This window comes from Podarcis vaucheri (genome assembly GCF_965113315.1).
Source record: "Podarcis vaucheri genome assembly, chromosome: 13".
In the NCBI taxonomy this organism is placed as follows: domain Eukaryota; kingdom Metazoa; phylum Chordata; class Lepidosauria; order Squamata; family Lacertidae; genus Podarcis; species Podarcis vaucheri.
The window spans coordinates 11031842-11050190 of NC_138751.1; the positions used below are offsets into that span (position 1 = coordinate 11031842).

An 18349-nucleotide genomic window follows, 5' to 3' on the forward strand; every position below is an offset into this window, starting at 1 on the left:
TGTGAACTGATGATGTGAGTACAGTGGTACCTCTGGTTACGTACTTAATTCGTTCCGGAGGCCTGTTCTTAACCTGAAACTGTTCTTAACCTGAAGCACCACTTTAGCTAAAGGGGCCTTCCGCTGCTGCTGTGCCACCAGAGCACGATTTCTGTTCTCATCCTGAAGCAAAGTTCTTAACCCGAGGTACTATTTCTGGGTTAGCGGAGTCTGTAACCTGAAGCGTCTGTAACCCGAGGTACCACTGTAAACTTCTTTTATATACTTTAAGCAAGATTGTGGCGTGTTTATTCTTTTAAGGGGGATATAAGGGAACTTACCAGAAAGCTAATATTAAGCGGCTTAAACAAGCCTGCAACCAGTTATCTGCTATGCTTTTAAAAAGGGGAATGTAACATTGAAATGAAATACTGGGGTTCTAGCAACAAGGTAAAATCTAAGATTAAACCAACAACAGATAAATTAATGGGCTATGAATTTGCTGAACCAACCTTTAAAATGGATACAAGAACGGGGGACGCGAGGAAGTCAGGAAAATATGTGAATTTAAGAAGTAAAACTAAGAAAGAGGGAATTTTTGTGTTTTTCTTATATGTGCTTTTTCTTTTTATTATTAGTTTTTAATGTATGTATTTTTGTATTTTTGTGCTTAATGTTTGTATTGTTGTACTTTGTAGTATGTATTTTGTGTCCGTATATTTTTCTTGTCTTTGTCTTTGTATTTTTTCTTTCATATTCTGCATTGTTAAAACTTAATTAAAAAAAATAAAAAATAAAAAAATAAAAAGGGGAATGTAAAACTCTGCTAAGTTATAGAACTTATTAGCGCAAGTTAGGAAGGATATTAATAAACATTCCCAAAGGGGGCAATTGCTTTCATGCGAAAATCCTGTTTGCAGGTTTCCCATGGGCATCTTGGTGGCCACACTGAGAACAGGGTGCCAGACTATATATATGGGCCACAGGGCTGATCTGGCAGGCTCTTCTTATGCTCTTTATCATTTTGGTTGCCCTTCTTTGAGTCTTTTCCGACTCCAAAACGTCTGCCACAGTTGGAGTGGTGCAAACCTTACCGCGGAGCACCGCCGTGGCGTACACTTTCTCCCCGCTGCCCAGCACCTCGCCAAAGCGCAGCCAGCAGGAGGCCAGGGTGGCGTGTTCGACGGCCGAGGCAAGGTGGAGGTCGAGGCGAGACGTGGCGCCTTGCAGGTACTGCAGGAAAAACGGCTCGGCCTGCACCACGTACTGAGAGGTGAAGCTGTAGCGGGCGCGGGAGCCCCGCACCACCGGTGTGCAGTGGGTCTCAAAGTCGTAGAAGGAGTACGTGCAAAAGGTGAGGGGCTCCGGGTCCCCCAGCAGACGCAGCGCCTCGGCCGACAGCACCGCGCCCGAGATGTGCAGCTCAAAGAGGTTCTCTCCGCGCCGCAGCTGTGGGGCCTGGTCAGGGACTGCTTCCACTGATGGGTCACCCTCTCTGGGAGGAAGCGGGGCTGCCCTCGTTCCGTAGGCCACGTCCTTCAGCTGCGCTGGAGAGGGGTGGGGAAACAAGACAGAGCCACAAAGACCTGTTCACAGAACCACAGAACCGGAAGTGACCCCGAGGGTCATCTAGGCCAACCCCCTGCAATTGTCAGGCTTCAGGGAATTGGCTTCCTCCCCCGTGGCAGTAGATAAGCAGAACAAAGTAATAGCAATGAACACATCTCCTAGAATGGCGGTGCTCCCAGTTAAGGTTACCACCCCCTTCTGTCCCTATTAATCTGAGCTTGTGCCCTCTGTGCTTTCTGTGCTGCCACTTTCTGAGCTCTCCATGATTTTGCAGAAGGGAGGTGTATGCTGTCCAGAGACTGAGAATCTGTTAACCCTCTCTCTTCCAGTCTCTCTTCTCCTAGCTGTTCCCCATCCAGTATTTCCCAGCTTCTGCCTTTTGAACTATGTCCCTCTGCAAACCACTGTTCCAAATCTATACTGTCCTCCTGCTCATGGAAAGATTCAGGTTGTAGAGCAAGAGCAGGGGGAGGCTCCCACCATTCCTCCTCAGTGCAGCTCTCTTCAGCACGGTCCCTGACAGCAATGCAGGAATCTCAACTCAAGCATCCCTGACATAGGACCATCCGTCCTCCTCTGAATGTCCACCACCTCCTGAGGGTGTCTGTTCCACCATTGAACAGCTCTTCCGAATGTTCAGCTGGAATCTCCTTGTAATTTGAACCCATTGGTTGGATTCCTACACTCCGGTGCAGCAGAAAACAACCTTGCTCCCTCTTCTGCGGCTGGTATTTGAAGGTGCCTCTCGTATCAACCCCCAGCCTTCTCTTCTCCAGGCTGAACATACCCAACTGCCTTTATAAGGCTTCCTTCCCACACCCTTGATCATCTTGTTCGCCCTCCTCTGCACACATTCCACCTTGTGCAGATCTAAAGAGTGCTTTCAATCTATGGTGTGGATAGGGAGCTAGAGATTGCATGGAGAGGAGGTATGCCCGTCCACATGCCTACCTTCAAGTTGGCGGATGCGGGCCCCACGCAGGTCCAGAAGGCGGGCCATCTGCTCCTCCTTCTCCTCGTGCTCCTGCTTCTCTCTTGCCGTCTGCAGCAGCACCCCGTCCAGCTCTGCCTGGAACCAAGGCATGCCCGCCAAAGAGAGTACGGTAGCTACAGTCAGCCTCAAGACTCAGCCGGGAGAGAGATGAGGAGGACTCTTGTTTCCCTGCTCCTCCACTTACAGCTGCTTTAGGCTATTTATTTACATACCGCTTGGTCCCTTAAGCAGCATAAAAAATAGCCGATGAAACACATGTACTGAATGAACAAAACTGAGAAGCTACAATAGAAAACAGTGCAATGTAACAAAACAATATAACTCCACCCCAGAAAGCAAACTTACAGGAAGACATTTTTGTTATAGGAATATATATATTAAATAAAAATGTAAAAGTTGCAAAACTATTCCACTGATGTGGGATGGAGAGAAGTTTCTTGAAGACATCACAGGTGCTAGCCAATCAGCACTGTACCCATTCAACTTAATGCAAACTCACAGAACTAGCTTTCACTGAGCTTGACCCTGGCGAGGACACAGTGAATATGCTTGTCTGCACACAGCCCGAGTCCTCCAATAAGACCCTCCCCCCTTTGTTCCATCTCCCAGGTGGGCAACTTGCTTCACCTGGTAGTCCCGGTTGATGCGATGTTGTAAGATGAGCATGTCCCGGGTCTTCTCTAACTCCAGCACGGTCTCAGCGTGGGCGGCCTCCGTCTCGTAGAGCCTTCGCTTTAGACTCCGTTGGGCAAACATCTCTTCCTTCTCAGACTCTCTCTCGAGACCTTCCACATAGAGGGGCTGCAAGGGAAAAAAATGGAGGGGGGGGGAGAGAGATGGAAGGAAATGTGTGGAGCTTGACATGCATGCGTGACTATCATGCCAAATTAGAAAATGGAGGAGAAGCAAATCCATTTCATGGAACTGGGTTGATCTATATCACTGATGACTTGCTCACTCTATTGCTTCAGCATTTTAATCTGCTGATATCTGCTTTACCTTGGATCAGGTCATTTTTACATAAAATGCCAATCTGTGCAGGGAGAGGTGTTTTATCCCCACCCCCGAAATGTTCTCAACTAAATGTCGCAGGAAATTAACACTAGCAAGATGAGCCTTGCAAGAGTTCAGCTGCCTGTTCAGATTGGAACTCCTCACAATTTAATTAAGACCGGGAAACAGCAGCCGAAGACTTGCAGTGCTTATGATACCGGTAATTTGTGCATGCGGATACTGGAGAATTCTGACAGAAACCAAAACGGGAATGAAAATTGCCAGTGTTTTGCTTATGCGTCCTATATCCAGAATGGAAATCAATCCATCAAACACGGCTGGCATTCACTGCAGCTGTTCTCAGTCCACAAACAATACGTGACGGATTACTTTCCTGCCATATTTGCATTGGGCATTCTTTGCATCGAAACGAACAGGGTGGAATCACGTAATCGTAACATAATGAACCGCGAGAGAAATAACATAGTCTTTGTAGGAAGCTGAACAGCAGCAGGATGGAAACAGAGCTGCGTGTGACAAAGGTCAGCATGGAAATCGATGCCTACCTGCATATATGTGTGCATTTGTATGTACAGTGTTAGTATCTAAGGTCCAGTTGCTAAGTGTGTGGTTTTACCCAGTGCCTACCTCAACTACTAGACTGGATGGAAAGTCTTCCTCTCTAGTCTGGTTATCCAAGATGGCCGTCTTCTCCCGCAAGAAGCCGACTTCCTGTGGGCGTTCCTGAAGCAACTGGCTCACTTCCTGCTTCAGTTCCTCGTTCAGAGCTTATGGGGGGAAAGCAAGGATTTGGGATGAATTGCAAGGTTGCCACCTGTTCTCAATAGGCCTGACTGTTCCTTTCCTGTAACTTGCTAATTATTTTTACCCTCAATTCATCAGTTCACTTCCAAGCTTGGAACAGGGGGAGGGTATTTATAAAAGCCAATGAAACAACAGCAGCAAGAACAAGGGCCACATTCCCTCACAGGCAGCCTTCTGGGGGCCGCATGCCAGTGGTGGGCGGGGCCAGGGGCAAAAGTAGGCGGGGCAAGTGAGGCGACATTTCTGCAGTAGGCTGCAGTCCAACTTGACCAAAGCCCTGAGGGCCAGACAGAAAGGTGCAGAGGGCCGCATCTGCTCCCTGGGCTTGCGGTCCCCCAGCTCTTGTTTCGAACTTCACTGTTAGTGACCCGTGTGAGACGCAAGGGGTCGTGTTTTGGGTATTTTGCCTATTCAGTCATTTCCCTGCCAGCTCTCGTTGGCCTCCTCACCTCTTTCCTTCTCCAGCTGCTCCTGCAGTCTCTGCTTTTCTGCAATTGCTGAGCTGAGTTGTTCTTCCAAGCAAGGGGCGTTGTCCTTCTGGGGAACCACGTCTAGGGGGTGCTGGGTATTGCTGAGGCAGCTAAAGAGACACATAGATTTGCCGCATATCAAAAAGGGCCACAAAATCCTTGCCGATGTTTCCCTAAATTCTAGCAGGGAGCCCTTTTTTCCCATACCAAAAATGCCTGTCTATTTCTACACGCCTCCGTCTTTTATCCAGGTTTACCCAAAGATATTGGCCATATTCACACCATACATTCAAGGCACTATGATATCATTTTAAGCAGTTATGGCTTCCCCCAAAGAATTCTGGGAGCTGTGGTTTGTTAAGGTTCTTGAGTGTTGTTAGGCGGCTCGTATCCCCCCATCACAGAGCTACAATTCCCAGAATTCCCTGCGAAGTGGGGTCTCCTAAGAACTCTCAGCGCCCTTAACAAACTACAGTTCCCAGAATTCTTATGGGGAAGCTAAAAGTGCTTAAAATGATATCATAGTGCTTTGAATGGCATCCTAGACAGTGCTTCGCTGTATAGGGAAGCCTTTTAATCTGTAATGCTTTTTAATGTTTTTATCTGTGTTGGAAGCCACCCAGAGTGGCTTCGGCAACCCTAGGCGGAGCTACACACAAGGGGGAGGGAATGCTATAAATGAGTCAGAAATATTATTATTATTATTATTATTATTATTATTATTATTATTATTACTACTACGACTACTATAGTGGTACCTCGGGTTACATACGCTTCCGGTTACATATGCTTCAGGTTACAGACTCTGCTAACCCAGAAATAGTACCTCGGGTTAAGAACTTTGCTCCAGGATAAGAACAGAAATCGTGCTCCAGTGGCGCGGCAGCAGCGGGAGGCTCCATTAGCTAAAGTGGTGCTTCAGGTTAAGAACAGTTTCAGGTTAAGAACGGACCTCCAGAATGAATTAAATACTTAACCCGAGGTACCACTGTACTACTACTACTATTATGGTGTGAATGTGACCAATATCAGAGTTCACAGACACATTCCAAAACAGACAGGCCAAAACAAAAACACTCAAGAAGTGGGGAAAGTGGGCTTCGCTGAGGAAGGGGTTTGACCTGGAAAGTCCTTAGGCTCAAACGGAGAGTCTTGAAGGGCCATATTCGGCCCTGTGTCTGAGGTTCCCAACTGCTGCACGAATGGCTTTTGTTGAGAGGGAACAAACTCCCAAGTTGCTTATCCTTTCCCGCCAACCCATCTCTCACCTCTCCAGCAGTTTGTCGTAATCTTCCTTCAGCAAATCTCGCTCCTTTTCCAGGTCCCGGACTCTCTCCTGAAACTGAAAAACGGTACACAATACAGGGTCTTGTTGTGGAATCCAAGCTGCCAGCGGTAGCCCGGAGATTGGATGGGAAGCAAGATGGGCAAATAATCTGTTTTTATTTTTGACTCTGCCAATGGCTTGCATGACTTCAAAAGGGGTTTTTAAAAAATGCATAGAGGGTACAACTCTACCAGTGGTTTCTAGCCATGATGGCTATATACCGTATTCCGTGTTGGAAGAGGTATGTCTCTGAATACCAGGATAATTCTGCCGGGCAAGAGGAGCAAAACCATGGGATGCAGAAGGGCTGTGGCTCAGTGTTAAACCATCTGTTTCACATGCTGAAGGTCCCAGGTTTGTCAAACGTAAAGGAAACATAAAATGCAGCTAAGAAGCTCAAATCATATATATGACTGACATCCTTCTTTGGAAACGATATAGAAAAATTGGGGTGTTTGGCTTTTGCTGCTCAACTCCCCAGGGGACTGAGTCCGCCTAAGTCCATGATAGGTCAGAGATGAATGGATAGAGGCAGGAAACAGTGACAGCAAGGCAGATCTTCATTTTTTGTGTTGGAACAGAGTTCCCTCCTCTCCTAGCAAGGAGGCTAGAGAGACCCAGAACCAAGAAGAAACATCTCTTTTAAGGGTTTGCATTTTGGCACGGAGAAGAAGCACATCCCCTCTACAAACAGTCAAAAATGGCATCATAGGTAAGGTAGGGTTGCTGTGGCTCAGGCAGGCCAAGGTGTGATATTCCTGAGAATTTAGCAAGTTTTTCCATGGTTCCAGACACAGTTTACACAAAGCATTAGCATTTGATACGACAATAAAGATGCCTGTCACACATCCCTCAATGCAGAGCATCTGGGCAAACAATGACAACTAATACGAAGGAGGTTTGTAGATATAGGAGAGGAATCCCTTCAGGAACATCCCCGGATTGCTATCTGCCTATGTGTTCTCAGGCAAGAGGGATTAAGGAGGCAGAGGAAATATTTAGAGTCTTTAAGAGAGCCAAGATTGTTTTTGGATTGCTCTCCTGTACTGTTTAGACATGTGGTTTATATACTTATGCAATGCTTTTTTTTCTGGGGGGACGCAGGGGTGCGGATACCCCTAAACATTTTGTGAATCTAAGTTTGGCCTCATTGAAGGGCAGTATTTCAATACGAGAAGGAAAATGAGAGTACCCCCTAAACATTTTTTTTAAAAGAAAAAAGCACCGTATGTGTGTTTTCCTTGTGCAATTATCAACGTTTATTATATATTTGAGACCTTAGAATTCCTACAACAGAAATTAAGCCAATGTCCAGACTTCAACATTCAAAAATGTACCACCTGACAGATATCTCAGGGGCATATCACACATATCCCCATTGTTGTTTTTTTCTGAGGTACACAGGGGTACACATACCTGTACCTCTAAACATTTTGTGAATCTCTGTACTTTTGTCCATTTACTGTATTTATTTTCCCCAATTTGAACTATAAAATGGTGATTTTCTTGAGTAAAAATGAGAGTACCCCCTTTTTAAAGAAAAAAAGCACTGTATATCTCAGCATAGAAATGGTTTCAATAAAAATAAAAGACTGAAGTTTGAGAAGTATGATAGAAGCATTTTGTTCTGGATTATTTCTGACACGACTTACATCTTCCAGCATTCCCTGCAGTGGAGAAAGGATTTCTACTTGGCTCTCCAAGGCTGCCACCTTCTGACTCTCCTCCCTGAGGTGGGCATTCAGCTTTTCGACCTGAGCTAGCAAGGCCTCGCTGGCTGACCTCAATGCCTCTTGGTTCTGGAGAAGCAAAGAAGAAGGGAAAGATTCATGAGATCTAGAGCCTTGAGGGACTGTGGAGTCCCAATCCCCCAATGCCGCCACCACCAAACAGAACTGGAGAAAGTTACCTGCTGGAGCTGAGTCTCGTAAGCCTGGAGAAATAGCAAGCAAAGGGCTGGATTATTGGGGTGGATGAGGAAAAAAGTACCTTCCTTGTCGGAAGTCACATATATGAAGGAAAACGGAGTCTTTTACATGAGTAGAATGTGTCCTTTTATTTAAAATGCATCTCTGGGTTATTTGTGGGGCATAGGAATTCGTTCATTCCCCCCCACCCAAAAAAAAAATAATAGTCCGGCCCCTCACAAGGACTGAGGGACAGTGGACCGGCCCCCTGCTAAAAAAGTTTGCTGACCCTTGCTCTATACTGTCAAATCATTGAATCATTGAATGCATTTTTCACTCCGCTGGAGCCCTCAGGTCCCCACTCTCCCGTGGGGGTTTTTTTTTTGGGGGGGTGCACTGAGCTCTATCGCTGCCCTCAAAGCCTTTCTGCCGGCTCTGTCACGGACGACACTTAGCACACCGCCATTCTCCTCTGCAGCGGACCGGAAGTCCAACAGTTCCCAGGAATCTTATGGGGAAGTCATGTGGTGTGCGTGCAACAGTAGTTTGTGGGGATCAGGGTCCCTCACATTCCCTCACAATCTGTTTTTAAATAATTTGGGCTGGATCTGAACAGCTATTAAAAACGCTCTGAAAACGATCTGCAAAAAACACAAACCGTTGCAAAGCTCACAACTAAAAATATCGCTGAGATCACGGATGAGGAACCTTAGGTCTAGGGCTCAAATGTGGCCTTCACTAGCACTGCTTCCTTCCCCAACCGCAAGTGTTTTTGCCTTGCTAGACTTTGCCCTAGAATTTTGATAATGACGCTTCCTTGCTTCGATGGAGAAGAGAGCGAGGTGCCTTGTGAGTGTGTGTGTGTGTGTGTAAGAACTAGCCTACTGCACAAAGGCAAAACGTACATCCATTATCCCACCCACTTTTGCCTCTGACGGCCCCAAGTTGCCACTGGCCTGCATCGCTTGGGAGGGCTCAGAAGATAAGCAGTATGTCTGTGTGAAATGGTTTGGCTTGGGGAGAAGCCCAGGGACCAGAGAGTGAAACCCAGTGGGCTGCATTTGACTACGTGGCAGGACTCACTTCCTGTAAGCCAGCAAACTGGGCTTTGGTTACCACCAGTTCTGAATTCTTGGCTCTCAGAAGCTTCTGCAGATGAATCAACTCCACGTTTTCCTGGATGGCGGCTCTGGAACAGCAAAACAGACAAATAGGCGTTGATTACTGACATTTATTAAGGACCGGAAACTTCTTGCAGACTTTTTACCTAAGAGAGAAAATGAGCTTGTAATGTCTGGATTTGAAGATTGAAAAAAAAAAATATTGGCTTATAGAAAATAGAATAGCTGGATGTCAATACTATATTTAGCTGACGGACAGAGAACTGGAAGTCTTTTTATCTTTTCCCATTTTCTTTACTTTTTCTCTCACTCTTCCCCCCCCTTTTTTCCTTCTTCTTTTTGCCCCTGTTCCTCTTTAGATTACTGTAGTTTTTTTAAAAGTATTTCTTTTATTCTGGTGTGTTTTAAATAGCTACTTTGTACTGAACTTTTGGTATTAATAAAATTAGATTTTAAATAATCATCAAAAAGAAATAGATTGTCTTGTTAGGTCTGTGTTGGATAAAGAGACCAGGATTAAATTTGAAATCCACCGGCCAGCACTTATCCGTCCTTCCTTTCTCCTTCCCTCGTGAGAAGAAAAAGGGATGGAAACTACTTTAGGTTAATAAATTGGGGTGGGGGGTGGGGCGTGGTTGTAACAAAATACTTTCCAGCCATTTCTGCTATTGCATACAGATACAGTGGTACCTCGGGTTAAGTACTTAATTCGTTCCGGAGGTCTGTTCTTAACCTGAAACTGTTCTTGACCTGAAGCACTACTTTAGCCAATGGGGCCTCCTGCTGCTGCCGTGCTGCCACTGCACAATTTCTGTTCTCATCCTGAAGCAAAGTTCTTGACCCGAGGTAATATCTCTGGGTTAGCGGAGTCTGTAACCTGAAGTGTATGTAACCTGAAGCGTATGTGGTATGAGGTACCACTGTATCTGAATTTTTATGTTCCTGATGAACCAAGAAGTTAAAATAAAGGTTTGTTTAATTTATTTTACAAAATTCATGTACCACGTAGGTACATGTACCATGTAGTAAAACACCCAATCTCAAAACTGTTTACAGTAAATAAAACAATAAAATTATCAGTAATAACCCATGAAAAACAACATTCAAAAATAATTAAGATCAATGACAAGCCAAAACTCAGATTAAAACACATGTCAACACTCCCAGTTTACAAACCTCTATATCTTATCAACGAGTCATGTTTGGTTTTCCCCGTTTTAAACTCAAGCCCGAAAATATATACTTTGACATCTCAGAATCTGGTTCTCTCCGGAACGGATTAAGTTTGATTTAAGTGTTTTGGTGAGAAATGGAACAAGAGTTGAGAAGACCTTAAAACAAGAGCTAGAGAGACTGATTTAACATGGACCAAATAAGCCTTGTGGATGAAGCATTGTGCAGGCATTGTACCGGCGTTCCCGGACCTCTAGGTGGCGCTGCAGGGAGCGGGCGCTTTCTGGGTCCGTATCTCTGCCATGTGTGGAACTCAGCGACTCAGGATCCAGTTCCAACGCTGCAAGGACCAGGCTCTGGGTACTGAAAGGAAGAAAACAAAAATAGCTGCTCCGTTTCCAGCTCATTGTCCTTGGGAAAGTGGGAAGAGGAGATGATCCAGTTAACATTTGCATGCATTAACGTTATTTATTTATTTATTTATTTATGTCATTCCTTCCCATCTCAAAGTGATTTACAATATAATGACATGTATATAAAACAGTGACATACTGTAAGCAGATGAAAACATTAGCAGGATTACAATAACACTTGTAATGTTGCAAGTACTATGGAGACAATGGAATTACAGTGGTACCTTGGGTTAAATACCATATTTTTTGCTCTTGAGGACGCACCAGACCACGAGACGCACCTAGTTTTTGGAGGAGGAAAACAAGAAAAAAAATAATTCTGAATCTCAGAAGCCAGAACAGCAAGAGGGATCGCTGCGCAGTGAAAGCAGCAATCCCTTTTGCTGCCTTGGCTTCTGGGATAGCTGCGCAGCCTGCATTCGCTCCATAAGACGCACACACATTTCCCCTTCCTTTTTAGGAGGGAAAAAGTAAGTCTTATAGAGCAAAAAATACGGTACTTAATTTGTTCCGGAGGTCCGTACTTAACCTGAAACTGTTCTTAACCTAGAATCATAGAATCATAGAATCATAGAATCATAGAGTTGGAAGAGACCACAAGGGCCATCGAGTCCAACCCCCTGCCAAGCAGGAAACACCATCAGAGCACTCCTGACATATGGTTGTCAAGCCTCTGCTTAAAGACCTCCAAAGTAGGAGACTCCACCACACTCCTTGGCAGCAAATTCCACTGTCGAACAGCTCTTACTGTCAGGAAGTTCTTCCTAATGTTTAGGTGGAATCTTCTTTCTTGTAGTTTGGATCCATTGCTCCGTGTCCGCTTCTCCGGAGCAGCAGAAAACAACCTTTCTCCCTCCTCTATGTGACATCCTTTTATATATTTGAACATGGCTATCATATCACCCCTTAACCTCCTCTTCTCCAGGCTAAACATGCCCAGCTCCCTTAGCCGTTCCTCATAAGGCATCGTTTCCAGGCCTTTGACCATTTTGGTTGCCCTCCTCTGGACACGTTCCAGTTTGTCAGTGTCCTTCTTGAATTGTGGTGCCCAGAACTGGACACAGTACTCCAGGTGTGGTCTGACCAGAGCAGAATACAGTGGCACTATTACTTCCCTTGATCTAGATGCTATACTCCTATTGATGCAGCCCAGAATTGCATTGGCTTTTTTAGCTGCCGCGTCACACTGTTGGCTCATGTCAAGTTTGTGGTCAACCAAGACTCCTAGATCCTTTTCACATGTACTGCTCTCAAGCCAGGTGTCACCCATCTTGTATTTGTGCCTCTCATTTTTTTTGCCCAAGTGCAATACTTTACATTTCTCCCTGTTAAAATTCATCTTGTTTATTTTTGCCCAGTTCTCTAATCTGTCAAGGTCGTTTTGAAGTGTGATCCTGTCCTCTGGGGTGTTAGCCACCCCTCCCAGTTTGGTGTCATCTGCAAATTTGATCAGGATGCCCTTGAGTCCATCATCCAAGTCGTTGATAAAGATGTTGAATAAGACCGGGCCCAAGACAGAACCCTGTGGCACCCCACTAGTCACTCTTCTCCAGGATGAAGAGGAACCATTGATGAGCACCCTTTGGGTTCGGTCAGTCAGCCAGTTACAAATCCACTGAGTGGTAGCATAGTCAAGACCGCATTTTACCAGCTTCTTTACAAGAGTATCATGGGGCACCTTGTCAAATGCCTTGCTGAAATCAAGGTAGGCTACATCCACTGCGTTCCCTTCATCTACCAGGCTTGTAATTCTGTCAAAAAACGAGATCAGGTTAGTCTGACATGACTTATTTTTCAGAAATCCATGCTGACTATTGGTGATCACAGCATTCCTTTCTAGGTGCTCACAGACTGTTTGCTTAATGATCTGCTCCAGAATCTTCCCTGCTATTGATGTCAGACTGACTGGGCGGTAATTATTTGGGTCCTCTCTTTTCCCCTTTTTGAAAATAGGGACAACATTTGCCCTCCTCCAGTCTGCCGGGACTTCGCCTGTTCTCCAGGAATTCTCAAAGATGACTGCCAGTGGTTCTGAGATCACATCTGCCAGTTCTTTTAATACTCTTGGATGCAGTTCATCTGGCCCTGGAGACTTGAATACATCTAAACTAGCCAAATATTCTTGTACTATCTCCTTAGTTATTCTGGGCTGTGTTTCCTTTGCTGAATCATTTGCTCCAAATTCTTCAGGTCGGGCATTGTTTTCTTTATCGGAGAAGACTGAGGCAAAGAAGGCATTGAGTAGTTCAGCCCTTTCTGTGTCCCCTGTTTGCATTTCACCATCTTCTCCTCTGAGTGATCCCATTGTTTCTTTGTTCTTCCTTTTGCTACGAACATACCCATAAAAGCCTTTTTTGTTGCTTTTAACCTCTCTAGCAAGCCTGAGTTCATTCTGTGCTTTAGCTTTTCTGACTTTGTGTCTACACGTGCTGGCTATTTGTTTGAATTCCTCTTTGGTGGTTTCCCCCCTTTTCCATTTTTTGTACACATCCTTTTTTAATCTTAATTCAGTTAAAAGTTCTTTAGATAGCCACCCTGGCTTCTTTAGGCACCTTCCATGTTTCCGTCTCATTGGTATTGCCTGATGTTGTGCTTTTAGTATCTCCCTCTTAACAAACACCCAGCCATCATGAACTCCCTTTCCTTTTAGTATTGTTGTCCATGGGATCTCACCCAGCACTTCCCTAAGTTTTATGAAGTCGGCTTTCTTAAAGTCAAGAACTTGAGTCCTAGTATGCTTGGCTGCTCCTTTCCGCTGTATAGTAAACTTCAGAAGAGCATGATCACTCGCGCCTAATGATCCTTCCACTTCTACCCCACTAACCAGGTCATCAACATTGGTTAGGACCAGATCTAAAATGGCTGTTCCTCTTGTTGCTTCTCCCACTTTCTGGACAATGAAGTTGTCTGCAAGGCCAGTGAGGAATCTGTTTGACCTTATGCTCTTGGCTGAGTTTGACGTCCAACAAATATCCGGGTAATTGAAGTCCCCCATTACTACTATCTCCCTTCCTTTTGCATGCTTGGCCATCTGTTCCAGGAAGGCATCATCTATGTCCTCCGTTTGGCTTGGGGATCTATAGTAAACTCCCACAATGAGGTCTCTGTTATTCTTCTCTCCCTTAATTTTGACCCAAATGCTCTCACTTTGGCTTTGAGGATCTAAATCTTGGATCTCTTCACAGGTATACACATCCCTGACATATAACGCCACTGCTTTAGCTAATGGGACCTGCTGCTGCCGCGCCGCCGGAGTACAATTTCTGTTCTCACCCTGAAGCAAAGTTCTTAACCCGAAGCACTGTTTCAGGGTTAGCGGAGTCTGTAACCTGAAGCGTATGTAACCTGAAGTGTATGTAACCCGAGGTACAGTGGCGTAGCGTGGGGGGTGCAGGGGGGGTGGCCGCACCGGGCGCAACATCTGGGGGTTAGGGTTAGGGGGCGCAAATCCACGGGTTAGGGGGCGAAAATTACTTGCCTTGCCCCGGTGCTGACAACCCACGCTACGCCACTTCCGAGGTACCACTGTATATAAAACATAGAAAAGATGCAGCAGAAAAGGTTTAAGAATGAGAACCATGAAGGGGAGATGGGAAGTCCAGAGATTCGGAGGAATCTGTAAATGTGTATGTGTATGATTGTATTGTCATAATTTTATACTTGTAAAACCAAATAAAAATTATTTCGAAAGAAAAGAAAAAAAAAATCGCAATGGCCAAATGGTTGAGGGTAGGATGGGCAGGCAAGACTCACAGTCTCTCCGTCTCAACTCGAGATCCCTCCAGAGTGTGATCGCCATAGCGGGCAGGAGCTGTGTGGGTTGGTCTGACCGCCGGCCCTTGAACCCGCATTCCTGCTGGGCCAAAAAATATAAATAATTACGAGCAACACATCATGCGCCTCAGCCCATGCCCTGTTGGGTCGCACATTCTACAGAGAAAAACCAGCAGGGTCCACGAAAAGCCAGCGCGATTTGCTTCAATGAAGTCTACTGTCATGGGCCAAAGGAATGCACATGGAAGATAGCTAACTCTTTATTGTTAAAAGTGGACACTTACAGTTGTTTTTATGGCTTCAAATAACTCTGCACACCACTCTAGCATCTAGGCAACTATTCCCAGGTCTGTGCTCTGTGGAACAGTTGCAGCAACAGACGCTCACTCCCTCTCCCTCAGTTTATGGGCTGCACGCACACAGCTGGAGACTGTGCCCGTGTGAAAGCTGCCTCTGCTCTTCTCCCTTCAGCTCCCTCCTGGTTCTGGGAGACATTGGCGCAGGAGAGGGTGGGGAAGCACCCGGCCCTCCACTTGCTTGAAGTGCCTCTTCCTCCTCTTCTGATCCATCCTGCGCCCCACCTCCAGCTCCAAAGCTTCCCCTGCCTCGGACTCTTGTCTCCTGGCTGGTACGGTTTCCCACAATTCACTGCCCCCCTCTCCTGAGTCCCCCCACCCCTACTGCTAGTCGCTGACACCTTGTTGCTTCTTCCACCCTTCTGCGAAATGAAATTGTCAGCGAGGGAATTGAGGAATTTGTTAGACCTTCTTTTTTCTTTTTCCCCCAATAATTTTTTTTATATATTTTTCATTAAACATACATTCATCACATATTTATCTTTAGCTCTGCCGAGCTTCGGACTTCCCTCCACCCCTTCGGTAAGTATCATATATTTTCTAACATTGCCTGTTCTGTATATTTAACTTTATTTTTACCATACACTGTTAAGAGTTATTCTAACCCTGCCAGTGTCTTTTACAATTGTCTCTTATATACACCAAATATTTACTCCAGCTTTCTTGTAACTTCTGTTTGTCCTGATCTCGTAGTTTTCCTGATACTCTGGCCAGTTCTGTGTAATTCATCATTTTAACCTGCCATTCCATAATGGTAGGTATTACATCTGTTTTCCAATTCTGAGCCAAGATAGTTCTTGCAGCCGTCGTGACATACAGAAAGATTTTTATCTTTCTTTTTAATTTCCTTCCCTGTCAATCCCAGTAGAAAGGCTTCGGGGTTTTTTTTTGGAAAAGTGTACTTAAAGATTTTTTAAGTTCATTGTACAGTAAATTAATTCACAGAAGCCCTTCACTCTACCACAGGTCCACCACATGTGGTAGAGGTTGCTAGACCTGGCATTCTTGGCCTAATTTGAGTTGCAAGAGGTACTGGGGTCATTGAAGTCTCCCAGGACTACTACATCTCTCCGTTTTGAATGTTTGCTCATCTTCTCAAGAATGCCTCATCCAAGTCTTCAGCCTGGCTTAGAGGTCCTTAGCAGATATCTACAACAAAGTCACTGTTGTTTCCTTCTCCTCCAAATCTAACCACATATTCTCAACCTGCCTTCCATGCTCTGGGTCTTCACAAGCGTACACATCCTTTACATGTAATGCCACTTCTCCTCCCTTTCTGTTTCATCTATTCCTTTTGAACAGGTTATACCTCTCAATTCCTACATTCCAGTCATGAGTATCATCCCACTAAGTTTCTTTTATAATTATTATTTTTTAAAAAATATTTTATGTATGATTTTCAATTTTATACATTTCAATAATTTTATAATCATTTTAACATGTCAAAACTTGGCTTCCTTCCTCCTCTTTCTGCAGTTCCTTAAATTGATTTTTTAATATTTTCTGCATATCCAAATTAACTGAATTTGCTCATTTATTCATCTACTTTCAATATATACTCTTATAAAATTGCAGGTTATTACAATAATCCTGCCAGTGTTCTTATCTATTTACAATTTATTTGTAAATATTCAATAAACAATTTCCATTCTTTTATAAAAAGTTTGTTATCTTGATTTCTTATTTTTCCAGTATGTTATGCCATTTCTGTGTATCCCATAAGTTTTTGTATCCATTCTTCTTTTGCTGGGACTTCTGCATCATCCCACTGAGTTTTAGTAACACCTGCCAGGTCATATTTGCTGCCCTGTACTCAATTCGTCTTACTTCTTTCCCATACCCTGTACATTAGTGCAACTGTTGCCCACCCGTCAGCATCCTGCCAGTCCCTGACACTCATTATGCGTCCTTTAACATTGCAAAAACACTGCTCAGCCCAGAACCTCCCTGCCGATGAACACAATACCTCCCACAAGCTCTTTTTACCTTTGCGTACTTTCTCAGGCACTCGCCCAGTGGCTGTGTGTGCCCGCCGAAGTCCTGTGTCTACCCTGGGAGAGACATAGCCGTAAGGGCCGTATCGACCCAAACTCTGCAGCTGGAGCTGCTGCTTGTAGAAGAGCAGGCGGTTCCTTAGACCCTCATTTCGTCTCTCCAGTTCCCGAACCCTCTCCCGAGTCCCTTCCAGGTCCTCCTCCAGGTCCAGGTTTCTTCCAGAGCTTCGGATCCAGCTCCCGGGTCTCCCGTCAACTTGCATTCGCTCGTGGCTGAGCCTTGATAGTTTGGTTCCCATCCTGATAGAGCAAAAGGAGGGAAAGATCCAGTTTTGGCATTCTCGAGAAATAATACATCCTCTGTAATTGGTGTTTGTAAGACCACGCTTGAGATTCAAGTTGTGGGCACCACCATTTAAGAAGGCCAAATCATGTTGAAAAAGATTCAGAGAGGGGTCATAGAAAGAAAGATAGAAGTAACCAGATATAGCTAAGTTACAGGGAACCAGGTAGAGGGCCTTCTCGGTAGTGGCACCCGCCCTGTGGAACACCCTCCCAACAGATGTCAAAAAGAACAACAAAACAACAACTACCAGACTTTTAGAAGACATCTGAAGACAGCCATGTTTAGGGAAGCTTTTAATGTTTGATGCATTACTGTATTTTAATATTTTGTTGGAAGCCGCCCAGAGTGGCTGGGAAGCCCAGCCAGGGTGGGGTATAAATAAATTATTATTATTATTATTATTATTATTATTATTATTATTATTATTATTATATTATTATTATTATTATTATTATTATTATTATTATTATTATTATCATCATCATCATCATCATCATCATCATTATTATCAGACTTGGGAAAATATGGCTGATGTGAGATGGTGTGTTGATGGTGCAATCTGAATATGTGTTTTCTGTTATCGCAAAGACTTGTGTGACGGCTAGTCTAAATGCTCATTAGACTGAAGCCCCTTCCTGTCGTGTTGGTTTGTGTTTTTTTTAATTTGCAGTGTTGCAATGCTTACATTCTGCCACTAGAGGCCACCATGGTGCTCATGGCTTCAGCATGCACACAGAGAACACAGTTAGCACGACAGCGACACCTGGTGGCAGAATGTAGCATTAGTCTTCACTGAACAGAGGCATTCATGGAACAAAGGAAAGCATCGGCTCAATTGATCTTAATTAATGCAACACTTCCAGTTTTATCGACCGAACTAGACATATAACACAAAACCCAACTGCCACCACCCAGATTAGGGTGGTCGGGAAGTGGGAGAGGAGAGAGGGCTGTGGTTTACGGAGACGATAGACTACTCTGAACTATGATGACAGGCTGGGATTGATCAGTGGTGAGGGAATGGGCACCTATGTAGACTCAGCAACATTCTCTTTATTACTGTTTGGCACATTGAAGCTGGTCTTGGGTGTGAACTCTAGCTTACTAT

General features: G+C 44.7%; 1 protein-coding gene across 1 annotated transcript in view; it reads right to left on the reverse strand.

The window, feature by feature from the left end:
- RPGRIP1 (RPGR interacting protein 1) overlaps positions 1–18349 on the reverse strand; it is a 37020-nt gene that overhangs the window by 14722 nt on the left and 3949 nt on the right. The window contains exons 4-15 of the mRNA XM_082195738.1: positions 16888–17195; positions 14525–14627; positions 10596–10721; positions 9148–9253; positions 8067–8090; positions 7810–7956; positions 6099–6172; positions 4810–4940; positions 4184–4323; positions 3170–3343; positions 2500–2617; positions 1074–1526 (exon numbers count right to left, since the gene is read on the reverse strand). Coding sequence (XP_082051864.1) covers positions 1074–1526; positions 2500–2617; positions 3170–3343; positions 4184–4323; positions 4810–4940; positions 6099–6172; positions 7810–7956; positions 8067–8090; positions 9148–9253; positions 10596–10721; positions 14525–14627; positions 16888–17195 — 1904 coding nt within the window. The remainder of the gene's footprint in view (positions 1–1073; positions 1527–2499; positions 2618–3169; positions 3344–4183; positions 4324–4809; positions 4941–6098; positions 6173–7809; positions 7957–8066; positions 8091–9147; positions 9254–10595; positions 10722–14524; positions 14628–16887; positions 17196–18349) is intronic.